This window comes from Dasypus novemcinctus, chromosome 18, assembly GCF_030445035.2.
Source record: "Dasypus novemcinctus isolate mDasNov1 chromosome 18, mDasNov1.1.hap2, whole genome shotgun sequence".
In the NCBI taxonomy this organism is placed as follows: domain Eukaryota; kingdom Metazoa; phylum Chordata; class Mammalia; order Cingulata; family Dasypodidae; genus Dasypus; species Dasypus novemcinctus.
Window position 1 is genome coordinate 21,579,912 of NC_080690.1, and position 23,210 is coordinate 21,603,121.

The window sequence follows — 23,210 nt, forward strand, 5'->3', positions numbered from 1 at the left end:
GGTTCAATGTAAGAAAATTAATTAAGGTAAGACACCGCATTAACAAACTGAGGGGAAAAAACCATATGATCATCTCAACTGACACAGAAAAAGCATTTGACAAAATCTAGCACCCCTTCCTAGAAAACTAGTAAAAGAAACTTCCTCAACATGATAAAGGCATATATGAAAAATTCAGAGTTAACATCATACTCAATGGTGAAAGACTGAAAGCTTTCCCTCTAAGTTCAAGAACAAGGCGAGGATGTCCACTTTCACCACTGTTATTCAATACTGTCCTGGAAGTTCTAGTCAGAGCAATTAGGCAAGAAAAAGAAATAAAAGACATCTACATTGGAAAGAAAGAAGTAAAACTTTCTCTATTTGCAGATGATGTGATCCTATATACAGAGAATCTTGAAAAACCCACAACAAAGTTACTGGAATTAATAAACGAATTCAGCAAAGTGGTGGGATACAAGATCAACATGCAAAAATCAGTAGTGTTTCTATACACCAGTAACAGACAATCTACAGAAAAATCATGAATAAAATTGCATTTACAAACAGCATCCAAAAGAATCAGATATCTAGGAACAAATCTAACCAAGGATGTAAAAGGACTTGTATACAGAAAACTATAAAACACTGCTAATAGGAATCAAAGACCTAAATAAATGAAAAAACATCACCTGATCATGGACTGGAAAACTAAATATTAAGATACCAATTCTGGGAAGTGGAAGTAGCTCAACTGATTGAGCGTCCGTCTACCATATGGAGGGCCCAGGATTCAATCCCCAGGGCCTCCTGACCGGTGTGGTAAGCCAGCCCACGCGCATTTCTGCTGTGGAGTGCTGTGCCACAAAGGGGTGCCCCCGCATATGGGTATGCCCTTCAAGGAGAGCTGTCCCATGTGAAAAAAGCACAGCCCACCCAGGAGTGGCACGGCACATATGGACAGCTGATGCAGCAAGATGACATAACAAAAAAGAGATGACGCAATTTCCCAGTGCTGCTGAATAATGCAAGTGGACGCAGAAAAACACACAGCAAATGAACACAGACAGCAAACAGGGGGGAGGGAAGAGAAATAAATCTTTAAAAAAAAACAAAAAACAAAAACAAAAGATGTCAATTCTGCCCAAACTGATTTACAGATTAAACACAATTCCAATCAAAATTCCAAAAGCCTTCTTTGTAGAAATGGAAAGGCCGATCATTAAACCTATATGGAAGAGGCACTGGATGTGGCTCAAGTGATAAGGCCTCTATCTACCATATGGGAGGACCCAGGTTTGATCCCTGGGGCATCCTGGTGAAAAAAAAAGAAGGGAAAAGCAAGCCTACACAGCTAGCCAGTGCCTGCGTGGTGAGCCAGTGCCCACGCAGCAAGCCAAGTGTTCATGCAGTGAGCCAGTGCCCACGCAAGTGAATCACGCAGCAAGATGATGATGCAACAAAAGAGAGATGAAGGGGAGAGTCAAAGGGAAGCACAGCAGAGACCAGGAACTGACGTAGTGCAATTGACAGGGAACCCTTCTCTACATCAGAGGTCCCCAAGATCAAATCCCGGTGGAGAAAACGAGAAGACAAAAAGAGAAATAGTTACAGAAGATCACGCAGTGAATGGACACAGACAGTAAAAACAGCAGGGCAGGGAAGGCGGAGGGGGAAAATAAATCTTAAAAAAAAAAAGAAAAACTTATATGGAAGACTGAGGAGCCCCGAATAGCCAAAGCTATTTTGAAAAAGAATTAAGTTGGAGGACTCATACATCTGAACTGAAAATTTATTACAAAACCACAGTAATCAAAACAGCATGGGGGAAGCGGATTTGGCCCAGTGGATAGGGCATCTGTCACCACATGGGAGGTCTGCGGTTTAAACCCCAGGCCTCCATGACCTGTGTGCAGCTGGCCCATGCGCAGCGCTGATGCGCGTAAGGAGTGCCATGCCACACAGGGGTGCCTCCTCCTGTAGGGGAGCCCAACACACAAGGAGTGCGCCCCGTAAGGAGAGCCGCCCAGCACAAAGAAAGTGCAGCCTGCCCAGGATGGCACCACACACACCGAGAGTTGACACAATAAGATGACAGAACAAAAAGAAACACAGATTTCTGTGCCGCTGACAACAACAGAAACGGACAAAAAGAAGAACATGTAGCAAATGGACACAGAGAACAGACAACTGGGGCAGGGGGTGGGGGAAGGGGAGAGAAATAAAATAAATCTTAAAAAAACAACAAAAGGGAAACGGACTTTGGCCCAGTGGTTAGGGCGTCCGTCTACCACATGGGAGGTCCGCGGTTCAAGCCCCGGGCCTCCTTGACCTGTGTGGAGCTGGCCCATGCGCAGTGCTGATGCGCGCAAGGAGTGCCGTGCTACACAGGGGTGTCCCACGCGTAGGGGAGCCCCACGCGCAAGGAGTGCACCCATAAGGAGAGCCGCCCAGCGCGAAGGAGGGAGCAGCCTGCCGAGGAATGGCGCCGCCCACACTTCCTGTGCCGCTGACGACAACAGAAGCGGACAAAGAAACAAGACGCAGCAAAAAGACAGAGAAAACAGACAACCGGGGGAGGGGAGGGGAATTAAATAAATAAAAATAAATCTTAAAAAAAAAAAAAACAACAACAAAAAACAGCATGGTACTGGCACAAGACAGACATATAGACCAATGGAATATAATTGAGAATTCAGAAATAAACCATCACATCTATGGCCAACTGATTTTTGATAAGGCTGTGAAGCCTACTCAGTTGGGAAAGAATGGTCTCTTCAACAAATGATGTTGGGAAAATTGAATGTCCACACGCAAAACAATGAAGGTGGGTGAGTGGATGTGGCTCAAGCAGTTGAGTGCCTGCCTCCCACATAGGAGGTCCTAGGGTCAGTCTCCAGTGCCTCCTAGAGAAAAAAACAGACAGACAACAAGCAGACAATGAGCAAAAGCACCAAAGGGGAAAAAACCAAAACTAGCAAAAACAAAGTGCAAACAGACAAGGGAGCTTATCTGGGGGGGTAGAGCGGGGGAGGAGGGAAAATGAAGGTGGACCTCTACCTCACACCATACACAGGTATCAATTCAAAATGCATCAAAGATGTAAATATAAGAACCAGATCTATAAAACTTCTAGAAAAAAACAGTGAAGCATCTTCAGGACCTTGAAGTATCAGGCAATGGTTTCTTAGACATTACACTCAAAGGATGAGAAACGAAAGAAAAAAACAGATAAATAGGATCTCATTAAAATTTAAAACTTTTGTGCAAAGGACTTTACCAAGAAAGTAAAAAGACAACCTATAGAATGAGAGAAAATATTTGCAAATCACATATTCAATAAGGGTTTAAAATCCAGAATATAAAGTCCTACAACTCATCAATAAAAAAGCAAACAACCCAATTAAAAAGTGAGCAAAAGACCTGAACAGATATTTCTCCAAGGAAGATATACAAATGGCCAATAAGCACACAAAAAGATGCTTTTCCTTTAGGGTAATGCAAATCAAAACCACAATGAGATACCCTTTCACCCCACTAGAATGGCTACTTTTTTTTTTTTTAATGGAAAACTACAAGTGTTAGAGAGGCTATGGAGAAACAGGAATACTCATTCATTGTGGTGGGAATGTAAAATGGTTCAGCCACTGTGGAAAACAGTTTGGCAATTCTTCAGAAAGTTAAATACAGAATTACCATGTGACCTCGTAATCCCACTTATAGATATATACCCCAAAGAAGTGAAAGCAAAGACTTTAACAGATGATTGCACACCAATATTCACAGCAACATTATTCACAATTGCCAAAAGGCAGAATTAACTCAAGTGTCCATCAACTGATGAATGCGGAAAATGTACTATATACATACAATGTAGCATTACTCAGCTGTAAAAAGGAATAAAGTTCTGATACATGTAGCAACATGGATGAACCCTGAAGACCTAATGTGAGTGAAATAAGCTAGACACAAAAGGACACATTTGGTTTGATCTCACTGTTACAAAATAATTAGAATATGCAAATTCAGAGTCAGAAACTAGAATATAGGTTACCAGGGGCTGGAGTAGGGGTAGGAAATGGGGAGTTAATGCTTAAATGATACAGGATTTCTATTTTGGGTGATGGAAAATTTTTGATAATGTATGGTGGTGATGGTAGTACAACATTGTGGATGCAATTAATAGCACTTTATTATATATTTGAATGTGGTTAAAGAGGAAATTTTAGGTTGCATATACATTACTAGAATAAAAATTTTTAGAAGTAATAATAGGAGGTATAAGGGAATACTATTTTTCTACATTATTTTTCTGTAAACCTGTAATTTCTCTAATTTAAAAAAAAAAAAGCACCTTTCCAGAGAAGCTCCAACTTCTAATCTCTTGCCTCTACAATTCATGATTAACAGCAATCTTTAAAATTAAAAAAAAAAATTGGGAAGCAGACATCGTTCAACTGATAGAATGTCCATCTACCATATGGAGGATCCAGGGTTTGATCCCCAGGACCTTCTGACCCGTTTGGTAAGCTGACCCATGCACAGTGCTGCTGCACACAAAGAGTGCCATGCTATGCCACGTGAAAAAAACGCAGCTTGCCCAGGAGTGGCGCCACACACATGGAGAGCTAACGCAGCAAGATGATGCAATAAAAAAAGAGACGCTGTTTCCCAGTGCCACCAGATAATGCAAGTGGACACAGAAGAATACACAGCGAATGGACACAGAAAGGAGACAACAGAGGGAAGGGGAGAGAAATAAATAAATCTTTAAAATAAATAAATAAATAAATATAAATAAATAAAATTAAGAAAAATAAGTTCCCTGCTCAAAAATATCAGGTCAAGCTACAATGGCCTCCTTTCTGCTCCTAGAACACACCAGACACACATACTGCTATAGGGCCTTTGCCAGCTGAACTTTTTAACTAGAGCATCTTCTCTCGGACATCTATATTACTAGCTCCCTCATCTCCTTAAGTCTGCTCATATGTCACCATCTCATGGTGACATGGATGGATGGATGAACGGTTACCAAGGCCAAAGAAAAAAGTCCAAACGCCTGTCTTCATCTACCCATTGCCTGCACACCACATCTTCTATCACACAATACAATGGTTTCATGAATATGCCACTCATTTTCTCACCCCCAACTCTTCTGACTCAAAAAGTCTATCACCTTTCCCCCCTACCTTTCATTTTCACCCATCTAGACTCTACCTATCAAGTTGATATTCAAAGGTGACTACATTAAATCCCACAAACAGAATTTTCTCTCCCTTCTCAGCCTCTGGTCCTCTGTAACAACACCTGACACCACTTCTCTTTTGCTACATTTCTGTGTGATGCTGTCTTTCTGCATTAAATTAGCTTCCTAGATAAAGAGTCACTTATCCAATCTCTCATCTTCTGCATTCCCCTCCCAAAGGGCCCATGGTCAGAGAAGGGTAACCACTGACAAAGGAAAATTTCTGCCTAAATTTCACTGGTAAGGCTAGCATCTATCCTTCATTCCTGTTCATCACCTGCAGCCAGGGTTAGGTAGGTAGTACGAAGAGACTGTAAGGCCATTTCAGGAGACTATTAACTGAAACAGAGTACTTGGGGAAAAAGTCCTAAAAGTGAAGTTTAAAGTGGTCCCTAAAATTCTCAGATCACATATCCACTTTCAGTTTTTCTGTAAGATCATGGAATCCACATTTGACTGGAATCCAAGTGTTTAAATAGGACCATCACTTCTGATGGAGTGTTAAGTCATCCTAATTCTCACAGAAATACTTTCTATGTAAAGGTGATAATGATTTGCTCTGGCTCCCCTCAAACTATCTTGATTTAGTATTGTTACTTGTCTTATTTCTTAAGGCTGACACTTGTAAAACAACATGAAAATTAAAAATATAAAGGAATTATATTATTTAATTAGAGTATTTAATTTACTGTAAACTGCTTTTCAAGTCAGTATTTTTATTTGGATTGAACTTGTCTTATTATAACTGTGAATTAAAATATCATACGGATTGTGTTACATTTTCACCTATATACTCTATGCAATTTAGTGGATAACGTCGGAGATGTGAACTTCTAGGAAATGCACCCCAATCGCAAGAAAATGAACAGGTTCACAAATCAGTCTCATATTAATTAAGACGAAGGCTGAAACTCCAGGGATGTGAACTATTATACCTTTGTTAAAGCAGGAAAAGAAAAGAAAAGCTACGGGTCGAGTCCCCCCTGGTTTTTTGCTTCCTTGCCCAAGAAAGCCCATTTCTGACCTCTAGTCATGTCCTAACCAAGCATGCCCAATACGGTCTATATAGCCCCTGAGCCAGAACCTCCTCTCACTGGCAACCACTTCCCCCTAGACAGTTTTGAATTCCGTCGCCCCACCCTCTCCCTTTCTTATTGACAGTTCAAAGAACCGGCTGGGTATTCCAGATTCAGCACTAACACTTCCCAACACATCCAACCTTAACTCCTCTCACTTGACCACGCCACCCTGGCCCCCTCCACCTCACGGGGCGGTCCCATTTGGGAAGTCCGCTGCCACGCCAACCTCCACAGAATCGCCTCCCCCAGCTCTGGACACTTCGAACTTCAAGTGGCTAGGAAGCTCCCGGGTAAGGGGGTCCTGGGCGGAGAACAAGGCCCCAAACGCCTCCTGCGGGCCAGGCTGGGTGGGACGCCTCGGGGCGAACAAGAACGCGCTGCTCACCCGGACGACGGCGGTCGGCGGCCTCGGGGCCATTCTCGCCTCGCCAGGGCCCCGCTCTCGGACAGGAGCTGAGGAGAGAGGAAAAGGGCGACTCACCCGGCTGCAGCCGGCGCCTCCGCCCCGCCCCGCCCCGCCCGGCCGGCCCCGCCTCCGCCCTCAGCCGCCTCTCCTCCGGAGAAGAAAGATGGTGAGGAGCTCGGACCCAGCCCGGGCCTGCCACTCCCTCTCCCAGATTAAAGGCTTCGGGAGCGCCCCGGACAACCCCCCAGCCCGCCACCCTGCCCAGGCCCACCCCCAGGGTGGAGGGCGCGGCCCTCCGCACACCCGCCAAACCCGAGAGAGGTGCCGCGGGGACCCGCGCACTCGGAATCACCGCCTCCGAGCGGCTCCGATTTCCTCGACCACCGGTCCAGTCAGGGCCTCGGGCCGGCTCCTTCCGCCCCCACTCCAAGCTCCGTCCTCTCCGATTCTGCTTAGCTAACGGACCGCCCAAAGCGGCCTCAGCCGCACCGGGGCCGGCCGGACAATGGCCGCAGCGACGCGGCTCGGCCGGAAATGCGCCTGCGCACGCGGAGCTTCGCTCCCGCAACACGCCCCCGGCCGGGGCGCCCGCGCGAACTCCACTTCCCAGAGGCCCTCGCGTGCCGATCCCGCAGTGGCGGCCTCAGAGGACGCCGCGCCTCCCTCCCGGTTCAACTCTGAGGACCCAGCGAGGCAGAGTGTGGCTTTAGTATTTGTGCGTCCACCAAGATTAACCACACAACACCCTCTCTGGGCCAGAGGCACGGTGCTAGAGGCGGAATGCAGCGGTAGACGGGTCAGGAAAGGCCCTGCTATAATGGAGCGAACGCACGCCCTTAGGCAGACAATAAACCTATCAAGATACGCTGACTTGGGCCATAGGAATTAAACAGTAAAGGGAGTGGAGCAACGTTAGGGTAGTCTGATGAGGCCTTTCTGGGGCATGGACATAGGGGTTGAGATTTAAGGAGGGTCATGCAGGAGAAAAGCATTCCAGACTGAGATTGAAGGAGCAGACGGTGCCTGAGGTGGAAATGATGTGTTTCAGAAACAGAAGCTCCCTTTAACTGTAGCAGAGTGAGCCGAGTAGAAGCAGGATAGGTAAACTGGGATTTGATGGCGCAGGGCCTTAGAGGCGGTGATAAGGAGTGTGGATTTTACCTTGAGCGTGGTGGGAACCTTTGAGATGGCGGCAGCAGCGGAGTTCCTTATTCTTTCTTGCATGAGGAGATAAGAACAGTGGGAAAATAGTTTAAATTGCATTTGAACTTTGACCTGTTCCTTATTGTAAATGTTGCACCTGGTCTGTTGTAGATGTTGCAGTTGTTCCTTATTATTGTAGATGATGTTGCAGTACAGATAGCAAACAGTTGCTTTGGAGTTCCTAATAAAGAGTATGCAGAAACTAAGGTCTAGGCTCTCAGTTCTAGAAGCTGTGAGTCCCCTGGCCCCATCTTTATTTCCTCTCTTGTGTCTTTCTCTCTGTCCTTTATCTTGTAAAGTTCTGCGTCTCCTTGCCTTTGAGCCAGCCTATTGCTGAGCTGGTTCTCAGCAACTGGCACCCAACGTGCAGACCAATGTGAAGCTTAGCAAGGAACTTTGCCTCTAGTCCCAGAATACGCAAATCTGAGTATTAAGTTCTACTGCATTCTGAAAAGAGACAAGAAAAAATAAAACTAAAATAAAAATTGGGGAAGTGGGCTTGGCCCAGTGGTTAGGGCGTCCGTCTACCACATGGGAGGTCCGGGGTTCAAACCCTGGGCCTCCTTGACCGGTGTGGAGCTGGCCCATGCGCAGTGCTGATGCGCGCAAGGAGTGCCGCGCCACGCAGGGGTGTCCCCCGCATAGGGGAGCCCCACGCGCAAGGAGTGCGCCCCGTAAGGAGAGCCACCCAGCGCGAATGAAAGTGCAGCCTGCCCAGGAATGGCGCCGCCCACACTTCCCGTGCCGCTGACGACAACAGAAGCGGACAAAGAAACAAGACGCAGCAAATAGACACAGAGAACAGACAACCGGGGGAGGGGGGGAATTAAATAAATAAATAAATCTTAAAAAAATAAAATAAAAATTGGGGGCCTCAGTTATTATGAAGGGAGGCCAAGTGCTGAACTTGGCCTGCTACAATCTACCATTGCCTTAACACCACCCTTCCTTCCCAGGTTATAAAAGGAGAGTTAAATGGGAAAGAAAAAAAAATGCCTCAGAATATCAAACTTTCCACCTAGTGGGGAATGCAGTGTCCCACCCCACCCCCAAGATGAATGTAAGAAGCACTCAAGCATTGAGAGCTCCTAGGAGAGGGGGAGATTTTATAAACTATCCCAATGCCTCCCAAAACAAAGGGAAGGAGAATTAGAGAGTAAGCCTGAATTTCCGTATTTTGTGTAGCAAATGAATGCCATGGAAAACAATTAGGCTTTAAGCCTCAAGGAGAAGGGGGAGCTTGCAATGGAAGTGGATGCAACCATAAGAGGCTGTGGAATAAATTGGATGTAAGAAAGAGCTGAGGAGGCTGGAAGAGGTTAAAGTGGAGCCAGATCTTCCAAGTCAGGTTTCCATATGTTTCCTCTAAGGAATTAATAAATGTACTTCTGTTTTTGGCAGTGTGACTAAGCAACTTTAATATTACATAAAATATCCTTAAAAGTGCATTGAGGGAAATGGATTTGGCTCAACTGATAGAGCATCTGTCTACCATATGGGAGGTCCAGGATTCAAACCCAGGTTCCTGACCCATGTGGTAAGCTGGCCCTCATGCAGTGCTGATGTGTGCAAGGAGTGCAATGCAGGGGTGTTCCCCATGTAGGGGAGCCCCACATGCAAGGAGTGTTCCTCTCAAGGAGAGCCACCCTGCATGAAAAAAGTGCAGCCTGCCCAGGAGTGGCACCACACATACAGAGAGCTGACACAGCAAGATGATGCAACAAAAAAGAGACAGATTCCTGGTGGTGCTGATAAGAATACAAGCGGACACAGAAGAACATACAGCGAATGGACACAGAGAGCAGATAATGGGGGGGGGGGGGGGGCGAGGAAGGGAAGAGAAATAAATTTAAAAAAAAAACAAAGAAAAAAGGGGGGCATTGAGGGGGAACAATCAGAAAGATGGGAGCAGAGTAAGGAGCTCCTAGAGTCAGCTCCTACCACAGGGCAGTTAGTAAATACTCAGGGCTATCTGAAGTACCTGTTTTGTGGCTCCAGGAGACCAGAAGACCATCCTGCAACATCATTGAGGGAATGGAAGGAGGAAACTGCCCATCTGCAGAGAAAATTCATACGTAGAGTGCTCCACACCATGGAGGCCAACGGCCATCCTCTACTGGAGGCACAAGCTACCTCAGGAGCTGTTCCGCGGCTGGAAATGGAAGCTCCACTTCCCAAAAATGGGGCATGAAGAGAAGGTTGGGCACCAACTTGAGCTACTGATCAGTACATTCGGCAGGCCAAAGTATAATCCTGGGAAAAGCTGAAGCTTGAACCTGTCCAGGTCAGAAAAAGGCCAATACCCCAGTGGTTAGGGCGTCCGTCTACCATATGGGAGGTCCGCGGTTCAAACCCCGGGCCTCCTTGACCCGTGTGGAGCTGGCCATGCGCAGCGCTGATGCGCGCAAGGAGTGCCATGCCACGCAAAGGGTGTCCCCCGCGTGCGGGAGCCCCACGCGCAAGGAGTGCACCCGTGAGGAAAGCCGCCCAGCGTGAAAAGAAAGAGCAGCCTGCCCAGGAATGGCGCCGCCCACACTTCCCATGCCACCGACGACAACAGAAGCGGACAAAGAAACGAGACGCAGCAAATAGACACCAAGAACAGACAACCAGGGGAGGGGGGGAAATTAAATAAATAAATAAATCTTTAAAAAAAAAAAGAAAAAGGCCAATAGCTGCCATCTTAATTCCACGCATAGCACGAGGGGAAGCAGGGCAGACTGAAAATTACAGTGCTGGTAGAGACTGGCCTCTTTCTATCTAGATCAGATTGCCACTCTAGCATAAGCCCTATTCCCACCTCCAGCAGGGAGGAAGCTGGGAGGACCTGCACCCAGCCTCTCTGGGAAATTACAGGCCACACCCTGGAGGCTGGTGATTATCCTACTTTGGCAGCACAAGCCACCCCAGGAGCTATTCTGTGGCTGGAATTGGAAACTCCATTTCCCAAAAACAGGGGAGTATGAGATGGTTGGCCACCGATTTCAGCTACTGATTAGTAAATTTGGCTGATGAAAGTATCCTAAGAACAGCTAAAGTTTGAACCTGTCCAAGTTGGAAAGAGGCGTAGCCACCATTTAAACTCCACCCCCAGTATGAGGGGAAGCTGGGCTGACCGAAAATCACAGTGACTGTAGGGAGTGGATTCTTTCACCCAGATTGGCCCAAAGCCCTAGCCGAGGCTTCAGCCCCACCACTGGGATGGAGAAAGCTAGTGGGACCTGCACCAGCCTATCCAGGTAACTGAAGGGACATTTGGCTGACACAGACTGAATAATAGGAAGTCTACTGGGGAAACTGTGGTCATCTTGGACCCGTACTGTATAGATTGCTGCCCACACCTGCAGCTCCATCCCTACCCCAGACAGGGGAGAAAGGGGCGTGAAGCTTCATCAGTCTCTCTGGGCAACTACAGTCTAGACCTGCATGACTTGGATTATTCCACACAGCTGTGACTCAGTCCCCACCCCTGGCAAAGGAGAAAGTTGGGAAAAGCTTCATCGGTCCATGGGGCAATGAGGGCAGCTTGAACCTCCACAGCTTATAGCACAAACTACATCCTTGGCTCCTACTGCACAATGACAAGGGAGAAAGGGCAGGAAGCCTTAAACTAAAGAGAAAAGGGGCACCCAGAATACTCTAGTAAGCCAGATGCCAAGACACCAACAAAAAATTACAATCCACACCAAGAAACAGGAAGGTATGGCCCAGTTAAAGGAATATGATAAGCCTCCAGATGACATAAAGGAGTTGAGGCAACTAATTATAGATGTTCAAACAAATCTCCTTAATAAATTCAATGAGATGGCTAAAGAGATTAAAGATATTAAGAACACATTGGATGAGCACAAAGAAGAATTTGAATGCATACATAGAAAAATAGCATATCTTATGGGAATAGTAGGCACAATAAATGAAATTAAAAATACACTGGAATCATATAACAGCAGGTTTGAGTAGGCAGAAGAAAGGATTGGTGTCCTTGAAGAAATGGTCTCTGAAAGTGGACATAAAAAAGAACAGATGAAGAAAAGAATGGAAAAAATTGAACAAGGTCTAAGGGAACAAAATGATAGCAAGAGATGTGCAAACATATGTGTCATGGGTTCCCCAGAAAGAGAAGAGAAGGAAAAGGGGCAGAAGGAATATTTGAAGAAATAATGATAAAAAATTTCCCAACCCTATTGAAGGGCATAGATATCCATGTCCAAGAAGCACAACCTACTACCATCCAAAAAAATCCAAATAGACTGACTCTGAGACACATAGTAATCAAAATGTTAAATGCCAAAGACTAAGAGAAAATTCTGAGAACAGCAAGAGAAAAGCAATTCATAACATATAAGGGATACCCAATAAGATTAAGTGCTGATTTCTCACCAGAAACCATGGAGGCAAGAAGACAGTGGTGTGATATATTTAAGATACTACAAGAGAAAAACTTCCAGTCAAGAATTGTATATCCAGCAAGATTGTCTTTCAAAAATGAGGGTGAATTTAGAATATTCACAGATAAACGGAAACTGAGAGAATTTCTAACCTAGAGACTGGATTTTCAGGAAATACTAAAGGGTGTGCTAGAGCCTGAAAAGAAAAGACAGGAGAGAGAGGCCTGGAAGAGAGTCTAGAAATGAAGGTTATATCAATAGAAGTAACTAAAAGTGTCAAAAGAGTGGTGAAAATAAAATATGACAGATAAAACCCAAATATTCAGGAATAAACTAACAATGTTAAGCACTTGTATTCATAAAACTACAACTCAATGTTAAAAGAAATTTAAAATAATTGGAAGAACATTCCATACTCATGGTTTGGAAACTAAATATCATTAAGATGTCAGTTCTATTCAGATTGATACATAGATTCAATGCAATCCTGATAAAAAATTCCACCAGCATTTTTTAGATAAATTGAAACATGATCATCAAGTTTATTTGAAAGGGGAAGGGGTCCTGAATAGCCAGAAACATCTTAAAAAGCAAAAGCTAAGCTTGGAGGACTCTCATCTCCAGACTTTAAATCATATTACCTAGCTACAGTGGTAAAAAAACAAAAAACAAAAAACTGCATGGTACCGGCATAAAGATGGACACGTAGACCCATGGAATCAAACTGATGGTTCAGAAAAAGACCCTCACGTGTATGGTCAAGTGATTTTTACTAGTCTGTCAAACCCACTCAGCTCAGGTAGAACAGTCCATTCAACAAATGGTGCTGAGAGAACTGGATATCCATAGCCAAAAGAAGGGAAGAGGACCCTTATCTCACACCTTATCCAAAACTTAACTCAAAATGGATCAAAAAACTAAATATAAACGCGAGAACCATAAAGCTTCTAGAAGAAAATGTAGGAAAATATCTTCAAGTCCAGTGGTAGGTGGTGGATTCTTAAAGGGGATAAGAGGAGGACTGAGATGGACTACTGATGTTTAATGTGTGCAGAAGTTTTAATTAGCTTTACTGTAAAAGTGTGGAAACAGATAGAGTGGATGGGAATACATAACGAGTAACAGCTATTTTATAAATGGGGATGTGGCTGAAAATGGTAGTCTAGGGATATCAATGCCAATTGACAGAATGCTAGAGAATAATCTCAGAACTGAATACCAGAGGTGAATAGTAGGAACTGAATAACCCAGAGGTGTATGAGAATTGTGGCTGATGGTATAGATTCAAGAATGTCCTTTGATAGTTAGAGCAAATGTACATCACTATTGCAGGGTGGTGGGAATGTGAAGAAACATTGGAAAAACACAACTGGAGTTACCTATGGACTGTGATTAGCAGTAATAATGTAATATTCTTGCATCGATGCCAAAGATGTACTGTGTTGATATTGGGGCAGTATGGAACATATGTGCCAAATGTACACTACAGACAAGGTAACAATCAGATGATATTATCTTACAATCTGTAACAAATGTTTCACCACAGCGTGGTGTGTTGATAAAATAGTGTTGTCTGGGAATTGTACACATGTGCATGATTGTTTTGTAAGTTTTACAACTTCTGTCATAAAAATATATTTTAAAAAAATAATAGGGTGGGTTGGAGGAAAATACACCAAATTTAAGATAAGGACTATAATTAGTAAGTTTTGACAATATTCTTTCAAAATTTATAACAAATGTGTCTCAACTATGCAAGGTGTTATTGGAGGGTCAATGTATGGGATCCCTGTATGATGTTATGCATGTTTGCTTTGTAAGCTTACAACTTTTCCTATTCACTTATTGTTTATTTATGTTCATATATAAATGATATAAAGATAATAATAATAATAGGGTGGGTTGGGGAAAAATGCTTTGGTTAGTAGTAATATTTTGATGATGCTCTTTAATTATTAGTTAAAAAGTTTTAACAATTCAAGGTATTGGAGGTATGAGAGTCTTGTATGATGTTTTATATTTTTTGTAAGTTCATAACTATTATTATACACTTATTATTTATGTATGTTTATGTATGAATGATATACTTGAATAAGTTTTTTTTAAAAAGTGATTGAGGGAACAGATGTATCTCAAGCGGTTGAGTGCCTGTTTCCCACATGGGAGGTACTGGGTTCAGTTTCCAGTGCCTCCTAAAAACAAAACAAAACAAAACAACAAGCAAACAAATGAAAAACCAACTCAGGGGACCTGATGTGGCTCAGTGGTTGAGCGCCGGCTTCCCACATACAAGGTCCCAGTTTCAATCCCTGGCCAGGGTACCTAAAAAAAAAAAGTGCATTGATGAGCTGGAACATTAGTAAGGAGAGCAAAAACTAAGCAAAATTGATAACTTAGAGAGGTAAATAGAACACTTTAATTAAGCCAGCTTTCATCTGGAAGGCATGTGCCACATAAGGTATACTTAAACTTTGTTTTTCAAAACCCAGTAAGCACAGGGACCGATGATAAAACCCAAGGCCTATCCAAAGCAGGGACTGTAATAGAAGCCCCCCCCCCCCAGCCCTCCACCCTCAATAAAGCCAAGGGTGAAAACCCTTCTGGTGGAGACTGCAAGGTAAATTGACTGTTTCTAACCTTGGCAATGAATAGAAGAGGGGGAAAATATCTCCCCTGAGAATGTGTAATCACAAGCTGGTCCTTATGTAGATTTGAAACAAATTCACAGTTTCTGTCTAAAGAACTACAGGTTTAAATTGATCCTAGCCTAATAGTGCCTCTAGGCATCTGGCAGAAGCAAGTACAAATTCTATCTGGGGAAAATCTACCTTTAGCCAGTCTTCAAATAATTTCCCCAAATAAAATCAATCTCAAATAAGAACTCACAGTCATAAATGTTAGAGAAAAACAGTGCTCACTGGGATACAGAGACTGACATGAATGCAGGCAGGAAGTTTATTGGGAAGTTCTCTCAACAGAGGGGATCTGAAGAGAGACTTTAGAGAACTGGTATTTATACAAGCTTGTGAGGGTTGAGAGGAAGGGCTAAGAGTAAGGGGTTAGTGTTGGGGACCAATAGGACTTTAGTTTGGGGATGATCTGAGGTGTTATTTGGGGGGGGGGGCATGTGGTTTTGGAAATAGGATCTTTGTTCAGGTTAGTAATCCCCTTCTGAGTAAACAGCTGGTCACACTTCCACACTGGGGAGGGTTAATAATAAACTGGTAACTTCTGCAAATCATGGCTGTTATCTGGGTTGGGGGGCTAGGAATGGGGCCTAGTCTTGTCAATAAATCATAAAACATATAGAAAATTAGATACCATAAGATATAGTAGGAAGAAAGTAGTATAATTGAACTCAAACCAACCTCAGATACAGAAAGTTCTCAGGTACAAAATTAAAAATAATACACCTTTTATGTTTCAAAGAGTATTTTAAAAAACCAAAGGAGGGGTTAAAAATATGAATAAAGAGGAAAAGTCTAAAAAATATTGAAAAATTGAAGGAGAACCAAAAGAACTTTTACAATGAAAAATAAATGCATAGGGTTAACACAGAGTAAACAAAGCTGAAGAGACTCTTAGTGAACAAAAGATGGTTCTGAGGAAATTATCCTCAAAAGGACAAAGAGGGAAAATAGGAAAGAAAAAATAGCAGAAAGCTCTAACATAGCTAATATGAGTTCTAGAAGAAGAGGAGAAAAGAAAGGGGGCTGAGGCAATATTTGAAAAGATAAAAGCTGAACATTTTCAGAACTGATGAAAGATACAAATTTAGAGTATGGAAGATCAATATACCAAAAAGATACATAAAAATAAATTTACACTTACACACATCATAGTGAAACTGCAGAGCACCAAAGATCCTAAATAGCTAGAGAGGAAGAAATAAAAATTAGAAGATAGTTAACAATGTAACTCAGAAGATACTTAGAATAATATTTTCAGGAATGAAGATTAAATAAAGGACTTTTTTGAAAAAACAAAAACAGAATGCCATCATCTAAGTTGGATATCTTTCATACAGGAGGGAAATGATTACAGAAGGTCAGATATAGATGAAGGAACAGTAAACAGGAAAAGTGGTAAATATATGTGTAAATCTAAATAAGAATTATATAAAACAATCATAATAATGTATTGTGGATTTTTTTTTTTAAAAGGTAAAACTAAAATACAGGTCAACAGAAAAATTCAGGGGTGGGGCTGATCAGAGGTAAAATGTTCTGAAGTTTTTTGTATTGTTTTGGAGGGTAAAGATAGGTGTTTTGGAAGTTATGTGGAAGTTCTTTGGGTGATAAGATGCAAACACCATGAGCCAACCAACTGAGAATGCATGAAACAACAACTTTGTAGATCAAAGGACCTGGAGAGCGAGAAGGGAGAAAGGATGGTGGAGGGGCCTAGGGCTTCTTTAACCAAGGCTCCACAAGGGTCAGAAAAAGAGGGGGCTAAGGAAAAGCACATGTGTGTTCTGGGCTCTTACCTCTATTGTGACCCAGAGGGAAGGAGTAGGGCTTTCCCATGGATCCTGGCTGTTTTAGTTTGCCCAAGGACTGCCAATACAAAGTACCAGAAATGGGTTGGCTTTTATAAAGGGGATTTATTTGGGGCAAAGCTTATATTTCTGAGGCTGTGATAAGTCCAAATCAAGGCACTATCAGAGGTATTTTCTCACCAAAGTTAGCTACTCGTAATCCTGTTGTTCAGCCACATGGTGAAACTAGATGGCCGCTAATCTCTGCTCAGGTCTCGGCCTTCGCCTCTAGAATCTACTGTCTCCTGGAACTCAGCTGTGGGCAACGAGGCATAGGACTTTTCTCTTTCTGGGCCTCCTCTCTCAGTCTCTCAGGGCTTCCATTTTCCTGCAGTCCTCTCTCTCACATGGCAAGATCAATATAATATGGTGGCTCTCTTTTTCTGTGTCTTTCTGTGTCTCCATTTATATCAGACCCAGCAAGAAGGTAGAGACTCAACTTGAGTCACACCTCACTGATGTAGTCCAATCAAAAGCCCTAAATCAATCTAATCAAGTAATCTAATCAAAGACCCCTCAACTGAATTTAGTGCAAAGGGTACCACACGTGGAGGAAAAGAACATAATCTTTTTCTTTTGGGACTTCATAAAATAACTTCAAACTGTCATACTGGTGATTGGCAGTTTTAAACTACACAGCATGAAAAGTAAAGTGGCAAAGGTCACTTGGAGAAGCTGGGGGTGGCTCTTATCATCCAAACCATATGGAGATACATTCCTTGCTAGTTGTGATTATGCCCAGGGCAGGACTGGCTGGACTGGTCACTCAAAAGGAGAACTTATGACTAGACAAAAATGATGAGGCAACAAATACAATTTTTTTTTAAACACCATTACAATTCAACAGGCTGACCATAGATCACAACAGTCCCTATGGCTCTTTGGTCAAACAGTCCTCCACAGTGGCTGTACCATTCTACATTCCCACCAACAGTGAATAAGGGTTCCTATCTTTTCACATCCTCTCCAACACTTGTAGTTCTCTGTCTTTTTCATAGTAGCCATTCTGATAGGTGTGAAATGATATCTCATTGTAGTTTTGATTTCCATTTCCCTAATTGCTAGTGATGTTGAACATTTTTTCATCTGTTCTTTTTTTTTTTTTTTTTTTTTGCCTTTTGTATTTCTTCTTTGGACAAATGTCTATTCAAGTCTTTTGCCCATTTTTTAATTGGGTCATTTGTCTTTTTATTGAGTTGTAACATCTCTTTATATACCTGGATATTAAACCCTTATTGGCTATGTGATTTCCAAATATTTTCTCCCATTAAGTTGGTTGCCTTTTCACCCTTTTGTCAAAGTCATGTGAGGTGCAAAAGTGTTTAATTTTGAGGAGGTCCCATTTATCTCTTTTTTCTTTTGTTGTGCATGCTTTGGGTGTAAGAGCCAAGAAACCACCACTTACTACAAGATCTTGAAGATGTTTCCCTACAGTTTCTTCTAGTAGTTTTATGGTCCTGGCTTTTATATTTAGGTCTTTGATCCGTTTTGAGTTGATTCTTTGAATAGGGATTGAGATAGAGGTTCTCTTTCAATCATTTGGTTATAGACATCCAGTTTTCCCAGCACCATTTGTTGAAGAGACAATTTTGTCCTATTAACATGGACTTGGAAGGTTTGACAAAAGCCGACTGGCCATAGAGGTGAGGGTTTATTTCAATTCTATTCTACTGATCGATGTATCTATCTTTATGTCAGTACCTGTTTTTTTTATTTTTTTAAATTTCTCTCCCCTTCCCCCCCCACCCCCCCGCCAGTTGTCTGTTCTCTGTGTCTATTTGCTGCATGTTCTTCTTTGTCTGCTTCTGTTGTTGTCAGCAGCACAGGAATCTGTGTTTCTTTTTGTTGCATCATCTTGTGTCAGCTCTCTGTGTGTGCGGCGCCATTCCTGGGCAGGCTGAACTTTCTTTTGCGCTGGGCAGCTCTCCTTACGGGGTGCACTCCTTGCATGTGGGGCTCCCCTACGCGGGGACACCCCTGTGTGGCATGGCACTCCTTGTGCACATCAGCACTGCATGTGGGCCAGCTCCACACAGGTCAAGGAGGTCCGGGGTTTGAACCGCAGACCTCCCATGTGGTAGACAGACGCCCTAACCACTGGGCCAAGTCTGCTTCCTATTACCATGCTGTTTTGACCACTATAGATTTGTCATATGTTTCAAGGTCAGGCAGTGAAATTCCTCCTATGTTGCTTCTTTTTGAGAATGCATTTGGCTGTCTGAGTGCACTTTCCCCTCCAAATGAGTTTTGGTAATTGCCTTTTCTAATTCTGTAAAGTAGGCTGTTGGAATTTTGAGTGGTATTGCATTTAATGTATAAATCAGTTTGGGTAGGATTGGCATCTTCACAACATTTATTCTTCCAATCCATGAACACAAAATGTCTTTCCATTTGTTTAGGGTTTCATTGATTTCATTTAGCATTATTTGTAGTTTTCTGCACATAGATCCTGTACTTCTTTGATTAAATTGATTCTTAGGTATTTGAGTCTTTTTGTTGCTATTGTAAATAGATTTTTTTCCCATGATTTCCTCCTCAGATTTTTCAATACTAGTATAGAAAAACAGTACTGATTTTTGCATGGTGATCTTGTATCTTACTACTTTGCTAAATTCATTTATTAGCTCAAGTAGCTTTGTTGTAGACTTTTCAGAATTTTCTAAATACAGGATCATGTCATCTGCAAATAGTGAGTTTTACTTCTTTTTTTCCTATTTGAGCTCCTTCCTTCCTTCCTTCCTTCCTTCCTTCCTTCCTTCCTTCCTTCCTTCCTTCCTTCCTTCTTTCCTTCCTTCCCTCCCTCCCTCCCTCCATTTTCTTGTCTAATTGCACTAGCTAGAACTTCTAGTACAATGTTGAATCACAGTGGTGACAATGGGCATCCTTGTCTTGTTCCTGATCTTAGATGGGAAGCTTTCAACCTTTCCCCATTGAGTACGATGTTGGCTATGGTTTTTCATATATGCCTTTTATCATATTGAGGAATTTTCCTTCTTTTCCTATCTTTTCAAGAGTTTTTATAAGAAAGGATGCTGGATTTTGTTGAATGCCCTTTCAGCATTGAGTTGATCATGTGTGTTTTTTCCTTCTATTTGTTAATGTGGTTTATTACATTGATGGATTTTCTTATGTTGAACCACCCTTGCATACTAGGAATAAATCCTATGTGGTCATGATTTATAAAACTTTTGATATGCTGTTGGATTTGATTTGCAAGTATTTTTTGAGAATCTTTGCATCTATGTTCATTAGAGAGATTGGTCTGTACTTTTCTTGTAGTGTCTTTATCTGCTTTGGTATTAGGGTGATGTTGGCTTCATAAAATGTGTTGGGTAGTTTTCCCTCTTCTTCAATTTTTTGAAAGAGTTTAAACAGGATTGATATTAATTCTTTTTAAAATGCTTGGTAGTTTTCCCCTGTGAAGCCATCTGGTCCTGGACTTTTCTTTGCTGGGAGATTTTTGATGACAGATTCAATCTCTTTAAATGTGATTTCTTTGTTAAGTTCTTGGATTTCTTGTAGCATCAGCATAGGTTGTTTGTGTTTTTAGGAATTTGTCCATTTCATCTAGGTTGTGTTTTTGGTTGGCATACAGTTTCTCATAATATCCTTTTATGATCCTTTTTATTTCTGTGAGGTCAATTGTAACTTTCCCCCTTTAACTTATGATGGTATTTATATGCATCTTCTCTCTTTTTTTCTTTGTTAGTCTAGCTAGGGGATTGTCAATTTTATTGATCTTTTCAAAGAACCAGCTTTCGCTTATGTCAATTTTCTCTTGTTTTATTCTTCTCAATTTCATTTATTTCTGCTCAAATCTTTATTAGTTCTTTTCCTCTGCTTGCTTTAAGATTGGTTTTCTGTTCTTTTTCTAGTTTTTCTAGTTGTTCAGTTCAATCTTTGACTTTAGCTCTTTCTTCTATTTTAACACAGGCATTTAGGGCTATAAATTTCCTTTTCAAGACTGCCTTTGCTGTATCCCATACGTTTGTTTGTTTTTTAGGTAATGGGACTGGGGATTGAACCCAGGACCTCGAATGCAGGAGGCTGGTGCTTAACCACTGAGCCTCATCAGATCCCCTAAGTGGGTTCCCTAGTCTGTTTTCTCGTTGTTTGCTCATTGTTTACTGGTTGTTTTTGCCCATTGTCTGCTCATTCTTTGTTTGTTTGTTTTAGGAGGCACTGGGAACCAAACCCATGACTTCCCATGTGGGAGGGAGGTGCCCAATCATTGAGCCACATTCACTTCCCTCCAATAAGTTTTTTTTTTTTAAATAAAGGGTATTTATTTGGGATAGAAGACAGCCTACAGCACCCAGTATTCCCAAGTGGTCTCCCATCCAAGTACTAACCAGGCCAGACCCTGCTTAGCTGATGAGATCAGGCATGTTCAGGGTGGTATGGCCATAGGCCCAATAAGTTTTAATAAGTTGTGTTCTCATTTTCATTTGTCTCAATATGTTTACTGACTTTACTTGCAATTTCTCCTTTGACCCAGTGATTATTTAGCCTCCACACATTTGTGAATTTACCTTTTTCCTGTCTATTATTGATTTTCAGTATCATTCCATTATGATTTGAGAAGGTGCTTTGTATAAATTCAATCTTTTATATTTATTGAGAGCTGCATTGTGACCTAACATGTGGTCTATCCTGGATAAATATGGGACCTTGAGACGAACGTATAAAACGTATAAAACCATGTGCTCGCTTCGGCAGCACATATACTAAAATTGGAACGATACAGAGAAGATTAGCATGGCCCCTGCGCAAGGATGACACGCAAATTCGTGAAGCGTTCCATATTTTTCAAAAGAGAAAAAAAAAAAAAAAAAAAAAAAAAAAAAAAAAAAAACGTATAAAACCCACTGAATTTGGATGCAATGTTTTGTATATGTCATTTAGGTCTTACTTACTTATTGTATCATTCAAGTTCTGTTTCCTCGTTAATCTTCTGTGTAGTTGTTCTATCTAATATGTGAGTGGTGTATTGAAGTCTTCAATGATTATTGTGTGCTATGGGAATGAAAGACTCACAAACCAAAACTCATATGCAGGGAGGGCTCCATCTGGTTTATTTCTCTTGCTAATATATCATGTATTTTTGGATTCGGCCAAGGGCTGTGATTAAAGTTAAATTTCTCAAGGATGTTTTGTCTTGGAACAAGAAACCTTGTCCCTAGGCTCACATTCTATCCAGTGGCAGAGATGCAAGAAGTTGTTTTCAAAATTCAAGCAAGAAGAGATAGCTTGTGCAGAGATAGCAAGGACAGAGCTATTTTTGCTCTGAAGCAAGAACAGATGAGCTTTAATAATCATTTACCATGCCTTTGCCGAGGTGGTGGAACTAACCCCCACAATTGGAGAGATGTCTCTTTCTCCTTTCAGTCTTGCCAGTTTGTCTCATGTATTTTGGGGCACCCTGGTTAGGTGCATAGATATTTTTACCTGTTATCTTCCTGATGGATTGTCCCTTTTATTAATGTATAATGGCTTTCTGTATCTCTAATAACATTTTTGCATTTAAAGTCTGTTTTGTCCAATATTAGTATAGCTACCCCTGCTCCTTTTTGGTTATTATTTGTGTGGAGTGTCTTTTTCTTAAACTTTCACTTTCAGCCGTCTTGTATCCCTGGGTCTAAGGTGAGTTTCTTGTAAGCAGCATATGGATGACTCATGGTTTTTTTAATCCATTCTGTCAGCCTATATCTTTTGATTGGGGAGTTTAATTCATTTATATTCAATGATACTACTATAAATGCATTATTTACTTCCACCATTTTCTTCTTTGGTTTTCATATGTCATATCATATTTTCAGGTCTTTTTACTCTTTTTCATTATTCTTTCTTCATATTCTCCTCTAAGCCTCTCTCACCTGTCTTTTTTTTTTTAAGATTTATTTATTTATTTATCCCCCCACCCTTGTTGTTTGCACTCGCTGTCTGCTCTCTGTCTCTGCTCATCTTCTTTTAGGAGGCCCCAGGAACCCAACCTGGGACCTCCCATGTGGGAGGGAGGCACCCAATCTCTTGAGCCACATCTGCTTCCTGCTTGTTGTGTCTTTTGTTGTGTCTCCTCATTGCATCATTGCATTGTGTCATCTTGTGTCATCTTCCCATGCCAGCCTATTGTGTCAGTTTGCTATCTTTCTCATCTTCTTTAGGAGGCACCAGGAACAGAACCTAGGGCCTCTCATGTGGGAGACAGGTGCCCAACTGCTTGAGCCACATACATTCCTTCTCTCCTGTCTTTTTCTTTCAGGCTCTAGGGCTTCCTTCAATATATCCTGCAAAGGTGAATTCTTTTTTTTTTTTTTTTTAACCAACTTTCTTAATTTGTTTGTTCATGAATATTTTATAATCACCTTCA

At 42.0% G+C, this 23,210-nt stretch overlaps 1 protein-coding gene, 1 non-coding gene and 1 pseudogene across 2 annotated transcripts in view; 1 reads left to right on the top strand and 2 right to left on the bottom strand.

Moving 5' to 3' along the window:
* Nucleotides 1-7,281, bottom strand: part of ZFP90 (ZFP90 zinc finger protein) — a 46,104-nt gene extending 38,823 nt beyond the window's left edge. The window contains exons 1-2 of the mRNA XM_071209113.1: nt 7,055-7,281; nt 6,692-6,759 (exon numbers count right to left, since the gene is read on the bottom strand). Of these exons, the coding sequence (XP_071065214.1) occupies nt 6,692-6,724 (33 nt within the window). The 5' untranslated portion in view covers nt 6,725-6,759; nt 7,055-7,281. The remainder of the gene's footprint in view (nt 1-6,691; nt 6,760-7,054) is intronic.
* Nucleotides 7,282-21,143: 13,862 nt separating this feature from the next.
* LOC111764422 (5S ribosomal RNA) lies at nt 21,144-21,252 on the bottom strand (annotated as a pseudogene).
* A 291-nt stretch (nt 21,253-21,543) lies between these two features.
* On the top strand, nt 21,544-21,650 carry LOC111764423 (U6 spliceosomal RNA). The gene has a single exon (XR_002797036.1). It is a non-coding gene; the product is annotated as a U6 spliceosomal RNA (small nuclear RNA).
* Nucleotides 21,651-23,210: the final 1,560 nt, after the last annotated feature.